This window comes from Chrysemys picta, chromosome 2, assembly GCF_011386835.1.
Source record: "Chrysemys picta bellii isolate R12L10 chromosome 2, ASM1138683v2, whole genome shotgun sequence".
Lineage (NCBI taxonomy): Eukaryota > Metazoa > Chordata > Testudines > Emydidae > Chrysemys > Chrysemys picta.
In genome coordinates, this window is record NC_088792.1 from 159,181,165 (window position 1) to 159,194,292 (window position 13,128).

General features: G+C 40.4%; 1 protein-coding gene across 5 annotated transcripts in view; it reads right to left on the minus strand.

Annotated features, from left to right (window-relative positions):
- Nucleotides 1–13,128, minus strand: part of XPO7 (exportin 7) — an 86,248-nt gene that overhangs the window by 29,247 nt on the left and 43,873 nt on the right. For 2 of the 5 annotated variants that reach the window (XM_065584603.1, XM_065584604.1), the window contains exons 3-7: nt 11,721–11,814; nt 10,153–10,327; nt 8,579–8,745; nt 5,816–5,908; nt 2,120–2,224 (exon numbers count right to left, since the gene is read on the minus strand). Coding sequence is in view for 2 of the 5 variants with exons in the window: in XM_024105546.3 (XP_023961314.1) it covers nt 2,120–2,224; nt 5,816–5,908; nt 8,579–8,745; nt 11,721–11,814 (459 nt within the window). In the remaining 3 variants the exon portion in view is untranslated. The remainder of the gene's footprint in view (nt 1–2,119; nt 2,225–5,815; nt 5,909–8,578; nt 8,746–10,152; nt 10,328–11,720; nt 11,815–13,128) is intronic. The other 3 variants (XM_065584602.1, XM_008168652.4, XM_024105546.3) reach the window with 3 other exon arrangements.

The following is a 13,128-nucleotide window of genomic DNA, read 5'->3' on the forward strand; positions in this document are numbered from 1 at the left end:
ATTATTCTGGAAGATCCATCAGATTAGGAAATTCTCAGTTGGGTAGAACACAGGAAAACACTATCTGCTTGACATGCAGCAGGGTCTCTTGTTACTCCACCACCCCCTCCGGTAGGGAAACAAGTGCATTCACTTTGTTGCACAAACAATCTGGATAAATCCTACTCCAGAGTCAAAGCTCTGGGACTAGACAGAAGGATTCTGAAGCAACACAAGGTGATTAATGGGTTTGTGATGCTAGATCAGCTCATAGTTGTTTTATAGCAGCACATGGGTCTGGAGACAAACCAGAAGGCCTGTGCTTTGTACAGTTGCTCTATGCTTTTCATAGAGAAACTAAACTTCTTCTACCCTAAATCTGCCACAAACTGATCTGGGCAGTTGCAATGGGACCCAGTATACTGTTTCACTGATTGTTGGAATTGTCTGCCACAACCACTCCAGAATGTCTACCAGACGGCATTGTTCTTAAATGACTGCCTAATTGCACTGTTTTATGACAGTGATATAGACATAATCATTAGTTCCTAGCAGACCAATCCCTTGCTCCCTCCAAGGGAAAACAACTAGAGTCATTGGAGGATCACCTTGGAAACATCTGGTTTTATACACAGAAGCTTGTGCAAGCTGCCAAACAGATAAAGGAATAACTGGGGTAGTGGGCGTTAGTGACAGGAAAATAAGGACATTAAATGGGACAACAGAAAACATCACAATTTGTCCTTAAAATTGGGGCATCCTGGGAAACAAAAGCAGGATGATTGAGAGATAAAGACATATAAAACTGGAGGCTATCCCCCCAATGAGTCATGTCATTCAAGCCTCCAAGTTTCATTTCACCTTGAGGGACAAATCACAAATAAATCACGCAGGCACATGGCACATGCAAGAGTTCTAGGAAACATTTTAGTTTTAGTTATGAATCCATGGTAACATTAAAAAGGACAAAGGCAAGAGACACAAATCTTGTCAAACCCAAACTCTTTACCTGTATGACTAGCACAACCAGAGATTATTCAGACTGAATGGTTTTTCCAAGTGAAACTTGCTTTTCACCCTTTATGCAATTTGTTTACTTTAATACTTCACTCAGTTTGAAGAGTAAAACTAAACTGGTGAATTTCACGCTGTTTCTATTCAGTGTCATATCCCGATTTTCACACACTGGCACAACACTGGTTGTGATGACGGTCCAACGTGATGTTGCCACTTTGAGTGGATCTGGGGACCCTGTAGATCCATTTCTTGTTTGGAACAGAAACCAGGTGTGAAGTCAGGATTTTATCAGTGTAATTTCTTTTCTTACAAAAACATACACAATTGCTGTGTTCTTGAATAGAGGCGGTGAACTGCATAAGGCAACTTTCTCTTGCAGAAAAACCTTTGTGAAGGCACTGGTGCCCTATTGCAAAAAGCATGCGCCTTGGGCCTCTGCCTCTAGAATTCACACCAAACTGCACACACCTGTGCACCTTTTCCTTCTTCACTTTATACCTGGGAAACCACTAATTCAAAGCTCCCTTCAGACTGCATGGACTGGGAAAGGTGTCAGGGCCATTAACCTTCCTTTTGTGCAGCTGCTCAGCAGCATCAAGGAATTTTGGCAATACCTAACAACCCAGACAAAGGCTTTGTTTACATTGGAATGTTGTACCTGCTTTAATTATACCAGTATAGTAAAAGTGGTACAATTCCCCGAGTAGGAATGCCATTAGATCACTATAACAGTGCTTTATACAGGAATAGCTATCCTGGTATGGAATGGGGGAAATAAGCTATCCGAGGTGTTTTCATTTGAAAATTTTCAAAAAGGTCATGACATTTCTATCTTAGGTTTGTATTAAACAAAGTGAATACCTAAATCAGGGCCTGACTTACCTAATAGGAAAATCAGGCTGTTCTATAACCTTGCCTGTAAATGAACAGCTAAGCACTTTTGCAGTACAGAGCTGTTATGAAGAGAAAGGTAGGAATCTAATCTGAAAATCTCCTTCAAGGCAGATGTGCGGAAAAACTGCCAAATCTAGAAAGAAAGGACTAGTTCCAAGGGAGTTACAGCAGGAAGGAGTTTACACCTACGTTTGATACAGGCATTTGACAAGAACTGCCGTCTCCCTACCTGTTTCAGTAAGTTACACGAAAGCGTGAAGATATCAAATAAAGATGAGTCTCGGAACGAAGAGGCTATTTTCCTGTGCTTGGTCAGGGGATGGGTGGTGTCCGCCTGGATAGAGAGACAAGCAACTTTTAGAACTAGTTTATAGGAAGGAAACAAGGCAAATAGAATTCACAGGAATGTTGCTAATAAAACATTAGTGGCACACCAAGGCATTCCTCCCCCATAATTGCATTGCATCAGTTGATTAAACTGAAGGGACGTTCTCCAATTGTATTACATTCTATTAACATAAAATAATGGTTCCTATACTGCCATTAACTTTTTAGTGAGCTGCTGATAAAACTATATTACCTGTCTTGGGTATTAAGTGAGAACAATGTTCCTAAACTGCTTAAACACACAGTTTCATCTCAAGCAAAAAAATCAAGTTTACTTGAGCTGGTTTTAAAGAAGGATTAAGGGTAACATTTTCAACAGCACTTAAGTGATTTAGGAGGTTAAAGCCCATTTTCAAAAACAATTTAAGCTGTTAATGTCTAAATTATTTTTGAAAACGGAATGTAGGTAAAATTTTCAGAAGTCCCTAGTATCTAGTTTGGGTAATAATTCTTGACCTACTTAAACTAGACCCACTAAATAATTCCTGATAGCTCATTACTCTTTCCACTCCCATATATGAAAGTGTTGGCCAGATGCAGAGTCCTCTACCAGCAGGGAATCACAGTCACAGTGTGAGCCAAGTGACAAGATACCTGGATGAACAGAAAATTACAAGAAGCCCTTAGCATTGGTGTGCATCACTTTGGATCTGGCCACGTTGGTTTTTAAACTCATGTATGTGACTTGTAGCTGCATGACAATTAAGTATGCCAAGTGTGTTAGGAGAAGTAAGTGGATGTTGCTCGATATAGGATACCACAACCACATACTAATTTGAGAAATGTGCTCTAAACTCTGAATATAATACAGGTGATGTTGACCGCATCCTATGTATCATCTTGTAAACTACAGTATTATCACTAGAGATTTTTAAAAATTCTGAATATTGCAAGGCTGGATTAAAATAAATGATCTATTCCCCCAGTGGCCTATGGTGAATTACTTTTTTGTGTGCAAGTAAAACCTTCTTCCCCCCACCCTCACAATCACTCATGGTACACAGGGAAAGAAGGCTTAAATGCATACCATAGACACATACTTAACCTGAAACCACCTCTCCATTCAGAGTTTCATTATTAGACTACTGCTTGTTACCCTAGTTTATTATATACACTACTTATCACCTACCATCTTATACGGCCGCCGTTACTGTAGGATCCAAGCATCTTACAATCTTTACTGTATTTATCCTCACAACACCCTCCTGAGGCAGGGCAGTGCCATTATCCCCATTGTGCAGATGGGGAACAGAGGCAGAGAGAGACAGTCACCCGCCCAAAGGCACACAGTTTTTGTGGAAAAGGAGAGAATTGAACCTAGTTCTCCCCTGTCCCAGAGTAGTGCCCTAACCACTAAACAGATATTTCTCTCATCTCTCCCCTATCAATTATCTATTCAATGAGGTCTAGAAAACAGGCATCCTGTATTCTCTACATGCCCATTGCTGATCTCATGCACTTTTTGCAAGAGTCGGGATTTGCTTCGCTGTTGCTGGCAAGTTTCCCAGCTCTCCAGCGTTGTGCCACACTCTACAAGCCAGTTGGCTGCTACTCTCCCCATACCAGACAAGGCAGTATTTCAGTACATGTATTGTTTGTACAGCTCTTTGAGACAAAAAAATGCTATATTAGTGTAGATATTTTTATATACAAAAGCTACCAAAAATTCACTTTAAGAAAAAAGACCCATACAAATTACATGGTAATGAATCTGAAATTCACAGTTATGAAACCCCAAGTAAATCACCATCCACTGTATTTGCCACATACCAACACAGTGACTGCTAGCAAGTGAGTGTGCTTTTAGCAATACAGTGGTGGCAATTTTAGGAGGGGGTCTTTAACCCAAAATGTATTTAGATAATATTTTGTGGTAGAATTCTTCCTCACGTATTTAAACAAGAGATTCACGAATCATGGCCAAAATTTTCTAACTTTGTTGCCTACATACAGCTAGGCACTTAAATATGGATTTAGGAAACAACTGGTGAGAGAACTTTTCTGTTTATCCCGTCTCCTGTTAGGTATTCGACCCAAGCAGAGAGAAGCTGATCAATATATACTGATTCACTGCGTCTTGCTGGCTTGTTAGTTTTGCCCTTGATATTCGGGAGGTGGGAGTGGTTCTCTGGGCACAGGGAACGAAGGTCTGAGACAGAGAGGTCTCCTGCAGGGAAACTACAGAAGCATCCAAGGCTGAGGAGCAAGTCCAGCCACAGGTTTACAGTTACTTTGTTGTCTGAGTAACCAATGAAGCCAAATCCCAAGAAGTGACTTAAGTCTGGACTAAACACAATGGGTGGGAATAGATTCTCTGTTTAGAGTAGGGTGGGAGCTTGCAGGCTCCTAAACAAAAAAAGTATCCCAATTTTTAGAGAAGCTGAACTTCACTTCAGTGTGAGCTGTGGGTGCTTTGCACAGCTTTAGACACCAAAATGGGAAAGTTCTGGCCTATATTCCCTGTACCTAACAGACTGCAGACAATCATTTTTAATTAAGTTATTCAACGCCATGGTAGAGTTTCAAAGCCTGGGTTATTTTCAAGTGTTTGCACATGTATTAGCAAAAGCAAAGCTAGTTTCCATATTAATGAGAACTTAAAAGGCTAAAACAAAACTAATTAGGATTGGTCCTTTCAGCAAAAGTCTAGATAATCTATCATCTAAACTAGAAGGGTCCCCAAGGAAAATTGCTCCTTGGGGTGACTGGTGGCAGTCTGGAATGCACTATTAAAATCTGTCTGAAGGAGTCATAGCTAGAAAATAAATTGGGCTTTAGGAGTGTATGATTATTTCCTTCATGCTTAGATGTGACCAATTAATGTCTCTAGTCCCAGCTTTTCAAATAAATACCAGAGAGGAAGAAAGATCTAGCAGAAATCGGACCATGGGACTGAAAGACAAGAACTCCTGAGTCCTAGTCCTGCTTATGCCACTGATTCAAATGTAGGCTTGGTCAAGTTATTTAACATGTGTCCCTTTTTGCCCTGTCAGTGCTCCCCACAAAACCCAAAACAAAACCAAAAGTGCAAGAAATAGGGTCAGTATTTGTAAGGAGCACTGAACATGTAACGTTATGTATTCGGAACAGAAACTCAAAATATTTACCAGATTTGCTATGATTATATCCTATATTTATATCCCCATGAAGAAGTTATTGTAATGATTGACAATGCAAAAAGTTAAGAAATTTTTTAAAAATGAGACCATAAAGTTAAAAGAATGTATAGGAATGGAGGACAGAAGATGCTAATGATGCTTTGCTAATTGATGCTGTGGGGCTTTATCCTCACAGGCAAGATAGTACTGGACATGAACCCATTTGCTATTTTAGTGTTGCTTCATTTTTATCTTGGAGCATTACATCCAGGTACTGGAGAAGATGAGAGATGCTAAAAGAGCAGGAGATGGCAAAGAAATCCTTAGATCAGAGGAAATATCAATCTCTTACCACAAAAGCGCATGATAGCATAAAAAAAATAAAAATCAGCGCACACACACACACCAGAACAATACAAATGAGAAAATTGGACACTTACTTCACTGAAGAAGGCTGTAGCACTTACTTGATTAATTTCATTCGTTAGCTGAGACAGGATTGTCACTCCTATGATGCAGTGTTCTACGCTATCCTGATGAGCAAGATTGGAGGGGAGAAGAGGAGGAATAAGCAGTGTCAAGTTGTTCTTGCCAGTTTTCACTGTAATTCCGAAATCCTTCTGCCATGCAGAAGGAAGTACTTGCACACCGTAAATCAGATATATTTGGCTAGATATGCCATGTCCTTGTAGAACAGTGATTGGAAAAATGTTTAAGCACCATGTTTTTTAAAAACCCAGGAGTTCTATATTTAGATGCATTAAAAAAAACAAACTATTCATATTATTTACAATTTGATACGTTTGCCAGACTTCTCAGCAGCTAACAATTTCTATGAAATGCTCAAGCAAAAGCACATGTTATTTAATGGCTCATCTATCTATTCTAAATCACATTTTTGGTGCCTACTTACCCCTGATTCGTCAAAGATTTACATGTGTGCTTAATTTTAAGTACTTAGTTCCATTGAAATCAATGGTAAACTTAAGTGCATAAATCTTTGCAGGACTGGGACCTTAGTGATCATGAAAGCTGCCAATTGACAGCTCTGAAAATTGAAGTCTTAGAGCCACAGAACTCCTGCAGCATGAGAAGTGGCAGTTAAATTTTCCCCAACCACCACCCAATCAATATCTCACTCCTGACAATGAGGCCCCACCTCTAGCAGTCAAGAGAGTTCATTCTCCATGGCCCTTACAGTCTTTGGCTTCTCTTTTATAGACTAACACATTGTTGGCAGTCTTGATACAAAACACCTGCTCACTGGGAATGAGACTTTACATACCAACTAACTTCACATAAGAGCTACCTTGGTCTCTTCTTTTACCACAAGGAGTTCCCTTCCTGTAACTAGATGGGGTTCCCTTCTCGGGCTCCACTTTGGTTAGCACCCGCCTGCACTAATTGTCCCAATTTCTTCTCTGATCCGAGTCTAAGTTCATCCCCTTTGCAGGAGTCGAAACACACTGCAGTCTTGGTGGTGAAGAGGCTACGATCACAGGCCTCTGTTTTGAACAATGGTCTCAAGCATTAACCTGATACTATGTGGCTGTAGCCAGGAAGCTTTGCTGAACCCATGACCTAAAACCAAATACAGCCTTCAACATGTCTCAGGAGACTGAGTTGAGAATTGAGTGAAAAGCAAAAGAATTGTCTCAAAAAGCTAGAAATCATTTGAGCTGTTTATGGAAAGGTGTAATCCTCCGGCATTGTAATATTTTCTAGATATCACTTCTTGAATTTTACTTTTCTACAGCAATTTTTAAGTGCAGAGATCCCCACACTCATCATACTATTCAACTGCCTATCCAAATAAATAAATCCCACCATCACAATACAGAAGTCCCACTCTAGTTCCTTTCCTCTTCTCCCACTGCAGCCATGTACTCTGGGATTAGTTACTACTACTCTTCCATCTTCCTCTAATTTGTGGAAGTTAAGTTGTAAAAACATTAAATTAAAAAAATAAGAAATGAAGTTGAGTGTGTTGTGAGAACAGTGAGATTTTATGCCATGCTAGCTTCCTCGGGAAGAGAGTCCCACAGTTTGGGGCCATCTGCTGAAAAAGTTCAGTCTTCTATCTGTAAAGCTATGCTCTTGTGGGCAGGGACTGTCTTTTGACTGTTTATACAGCTTCTAGCTCAATGGGTTTCTGATTCTGATTGCAATAGCACCCTGAGACCCCCGTGTCTCATAATAACAATCATGTTATGGGATGGGATGTTTCTACAGATATATCTAGCCATGATGTTCCACATAAGATCTGTGAAGATCTTCTATAACCAACCCCCCCACGTCACACACACTTTTAAAACCTTCCTCTGTCACACCCCCAACTCATATCTTGTACTCTGCAGCCAATGAGTTGTAGCCAGTCTTTTTCCACTTCTTCACTGAAGCTATGTTGGCCAGCCAGAGCAATGAGAGATTCCCCCATGCTTAGTCTCTTTTCTTAGCAGTACTACTCTGATGGCTGCCCAGGGAACCCACTCTCCTCCCTGGCACATCACGTTAGAATTTTAAAGGATCTCGCGGTCGTTACAGCCAAAATTAATGACCTAAAAAAACAGATACACCCAAACTGATTGACTGATCGTTTTCCCATACTAAAGGGTCCAAATTCAAAATTGAAGGCCCTGATGGTTCTGGCTTAATACTAAAAGATTGGTATTTAAACAAACCAAGCAGTTTGTCACATTCGAAGTAACAGCTGCAAATGAGGTGAGGTGAGGTGCACAGATCAGTTTAATGGGAAGTCATCCTGCTTTTCATTTTGGATGGATCATTTGGATTTGGGGCTTTGAGAGAGGAATTACATACTTGGAATCCTAAAGTTCTGCCATATTATTAAATATTTATAGCACACCACGAGTGCCAGGCATTTTACAGAAATCAAAATGACAGTCCCTACCCTGAAGGGCTTACAATCTCATATGGGACAGTTATCAGCAATAGCTATTAGCTATATTAACTAATTATTATATTATAATATATATATATTATATAATATATTCACTAATTATTAACTAATAAATAGTTATTAGCAATAGCTAATGCAGTGGAAGAATAACTGCACACTTACCCTCAGAGCATTATATGGCAATTATGCACAACAAGAACACTCCAATCACACCAGGTTTTGGTCCCCAGTCCCCCACTCCGCCCCCACCCCTACCTCTTTGTTTTTTAAAGGTGTCCCTGACCTGTAAAAACCTTGTGACATCTGTGATCACATTTCTGAAGACATATTCATCCTTCTGACAGTCAAACCAGCCCAACTTTGTGATCCTGGCATATAACTGAATTAGTGCTTGTGTTACAAAAGTTGCCAACTTTGGCCTGGTGGCAAGGTAGTTGAGCACATAGTTCCCTGCAAGACAAAAAATAAAAATAAAAATCAGGAAATTCCTAGACAAAAAGACCGTTAAGCTGGACATAAGGTTGGAATCTGCATTAGGAAAAATATCTTTATAAAGCTTACACCGAAACACAGGGAACAATCACCATGTTGGAAAGTATGGAAATGCAGTTATGGTATCCAGACAACCATAACTGATCTTTTATTCATGTCTTTTTTGAGAGACTAGTCATAATATAATACAATACACCAAGGGTTTGGAGGTTCTAGAGATATGAAATTGTGGGTGGGTATTCATGTAGAACAGTTTCTTCCCACACACAAGTGTGTTATTTTGTATTACAAGAGGAGTTCAGTCCTTTGAAAGAACACGTCTGGCAAGAACTGCTGAAAGGTTTAAGGACCATTCCTCAGAAAAGGCCCCCCCAACATCAGGGCATTCCGTTGTCCAGTGAGAAAGGAGAAGCTGATTAACTCTGGCTTGTTAAAGCACCTATGACATGCTTTCTCAGGGACCCCAGATTGCAAGTCACCTTGCTATCCCCCTCCTACATCCAGTGTGACAGTCTTGTGCATGGTAGCTAGATGTCAGTCCTTCAGTCACACAAACACTCTTCTGAGGGCTCTGGCAAGCCCTTACTCAGCCTTGCAGGTTAATAACAGGTGCACCCCAGCCCACGAACCACCCTGAAAGCATCCCTCTTTAGTGTCCAGCCCCTGTCATCGGACACTCTCAGTAATTACTACTCCCAAGGGAATAGTATATACACCACAGCTTGTTTGATTCAGCTGAGTATCAGCTCTAATATAACAATACAACACTGTAATCTATGTATAGTAAAAACAAAAGTAAGTTTAGTAACAAAGGGAAAGATTTAAGGTGCAGTAAGCACAGATAAAAACAATGGGTTACAAGTAAAACAAAAGTATGAAATGCTTGTACTAGACTAAGACTGAACTTTAACAGACTAAACTTGTCTAAAGCAATTTCTCACCTACGCCCTTTCTTGCAGCATTTCAACCAAGGCTGGTTGAGATCCTGTTTTCATGGATATAACTGCACTGCAGGGTCACCTGCTCAAGTGCAGGATAAAAGAGTGATCCTTGTGCCTCTCTCTTATACCCTAGAGTCAGAAAGACTGCCTGGGGTTTCCTTCCTGGTGTCCTCGCACCAAAGTGTCTCCCCACACAAGTTTATTTCGCATCCCCTCTTGACCTGTTTTTCCTGTTGATTCTCACATGTAAATGGGGCTTCCTTTGTGCTATGCTTTACAATGTTTGATTTACATATAAATACATGAGGTAGGTGATTCCACATCCCTTGTCTGGCAAAACCCACTTGCCAACCCTGCCTGGGACACAGATTCTAAAACATTTTCAGTACGTACATACAAGTTCTTAAATATCACCTGTACATACATCACACAACTATTATGAGGATCGGTCTGACACAAGCTTCCATCTGACACCTCACATATACCACGAAAGCAGTGTGTTAGGACAGAGAGTTTGTCAGGCCTGATAAGAGTTGCTGTTATAGAACAGTAAACGCTTTGCCAGTTGGCACCGAAGGGTTCCTAGGGTCACAGCCACACTAAGAAAAGGAGATATCATAGTTACTCTCCCAACAAGACACTGGTCAGAGATAGCCTTCTACCCCATCCCATCAGAATGACTTTCCCACAGGAACTACTGCAAATGACAAGTGGAGTCCCACAAAGCATTCTCAATTCTGAAACCATATCTGCCATTCTCTGCCTGGTGGGTCTTGCGCACATGCTCAGGGTCTGATTGCTATATTTGGCGTTGGGAAGGAATTTTCCCCCAGAACAGATTGGCAGAGACCCTTTGTGTCTTTTGCCTTCCTCTCCAGCATGGGGCACAGGTCATTTGCAGGTTTAAACTAGGGCAAATGGTGAATTCTCTCTAATTGGAAGTCTTTAAACCATGATCTGAGGACTTCAATAACTCAGCCAGAGGTTATGGATCTATTACAGGAGCGGATGGGTAATGTTCTGTGGCCTGCAATGTGCAGGTGGTCAGACTACATCACCACTATAGTCCCTTCTGACATTAAATGTTTATGAGTCTATATCCTTGAAAGAGACTGCCCAAGTGTCCTATTCATTCTCCCTTCCTTCACTGGTGCACTTTTTAGGGCAATCAGACCTGCTCTTACTCTATCACCCCTTAGCATGCAGATCACTGTCTGAAAAGACAGAACATACAGTAATCTACAGTCACAATCAGGGTTTAGTTTTAGTCTTGGATTACTAGAATCCTAGTTTTCCAAGTGGCTTTCCACCTTGGCCTACTCTTTAGAGCTGGCTTGGATCAGAGCTGTGGCTGAGATCCTTTGTCCCTTTGATAGTAGCAGAACTGTGAAACTCACCAGTCTCAGTTCAATGCAATTTCGTATAGACAATAAAACATGAAAGTTATCCCTGTACTGGGTCATAGGCAAAAAGCAGATTTTAGCCAGTATCTGTCTTCAATGACTTGGGAGACAATGAACAGAAAGAAACTCCTCCCTTCTCTCCCCCACCTGGCAAAGTAGAAGAACAAAGAAGGGCAAATACAAAATAATCACCTTTCCTAATAACTGGATTAATTAAGATACCCTTTGCTATTAAGGAACAAGTAGGGAAGAGAAAGGAATTAGGAGATGAATAGCCTAATTCATAAAGAATTGAGTTACTATCTTAAAATTTGTTCATTCATAAGGCCACAAATTTGTGATTACTTTGGACCTGGATAACTCCTATCTATCTGGCATTCAAACCCAGTAGTCTCTGGGCTAGGAAGAGATATTGTCCGACAGCAAACTTGCCTTTTCACTATACATTTTAGGCTACCAATGTCCATACATCTTAATAGCTTGCAGAAAGACTTCCTGTCACAATGTAGTCCTGTTAATTAGTCATTATCCATAGTATTTGCTGGCTATGCCAGTGGCTTGGCTAGAGAAAAGAAAGCTTTCTACTTACGAATGTCTATTCGCTGTTCCAATGGCAGGGGGTTGTTTGTGCGTGACACAAGTTTTGTAAGGCATGTAGCTGCCAATAATTGGGAGTAGGATGACTGTAAAGAAAAAACACAACAAGCAGTGGTGTAATGCAAGTTTCAGTACAAAAGAGGACACAGCTGAAGACAAGGTGGTTGTGCACTACGTTAACCTAGTAACTTTCAAGTCTCTGGAAACCTGGGCTTCAATATTAGCTTAGTTCACAAGTCTAAATGCTCTGGACTGTCTTAGTTCCTTGTTTCTGTATACACCAAGTTTATCCAAAATATTTTAAAAGGAGCATTTAGAAGGAAAAGGTACCAGAGTGACGACAGCGGCAGAAGGATAACATACCCTCCACCTGTGTGCCACCACATAGGGGTGGAGAGAATTACGACAAGCAGGAAGGAACAAGTACCAATAGCAATATGCTGCAGGCAAGTGTTACTGCACACTCAGTCCTAGATTTTATACAAACACTTCAAACTCTTCCACTTGACTACAAAACAGGTTAGTTTTCCCTCCCCCTTCATATTTTATTTATATATCATACAGAACAGCACTCGGACCAATGGACATTACTAACTAATTTAATCCAGGGAATAGGATACAAATAATGTGAGTGAACCATCAGAAATCCTAGGCAGTATGAGATTCTATGAATTACAGGCAGTGTAATTGCAAATGTTTCTTGTGTTAAATAATACTCAGTACTATGAAAAGGATTTGCCTCTATAACCTATTCCAAGAATCCAAGAGACCAGAAACCCATTTATAGTAATATGCCCAAAGAGAGTTTAATGTAAGTGAGTCAGATCATCCAATTTGTGCATCAGCTTTACAAAATGGCAATCTGACACAGACTACACATACATAATGGGTTATATTCAAAGTAATAAAACTGTGCATTAGAGACTTTCCATTAAAATTGACCCCTCCCTTTTCCCCTGTGCTAGTTGCTGGTTCGTCCATGGTAGACAAATGCAATTTGAAACCCAGAGGCTAATTTATTTTTTATTCCAAAGAAATTAAGGAGTGCACACACACACAAAAACTTACAACACAAAGAGATAAATAATTCAGCTCTTGTGTTCAGCTGGAACTGCACTGCACAGTGCCCAATCTCATTCTGTAAAAAGCAACAGAGGGTCCTGTGGCACCTTTGAGACTATCAGAAGTATTGGGAGCATAAGCTTTCGTGGGTAAGAACCTCACTTCTTCAGTATACATATATACAGGAATGGCAATATACAAAAACCTGTAGGAGAACACTTCAACCTCCCTGGCCACACAATAGCAGATGTAAAAGTAGCCATCTTACAGCAAAAAAACTTCAGGACCAGACTCCAAAGAGAAACTGCTGAGCTCCAGTTCATTTGCAAATTTGACAC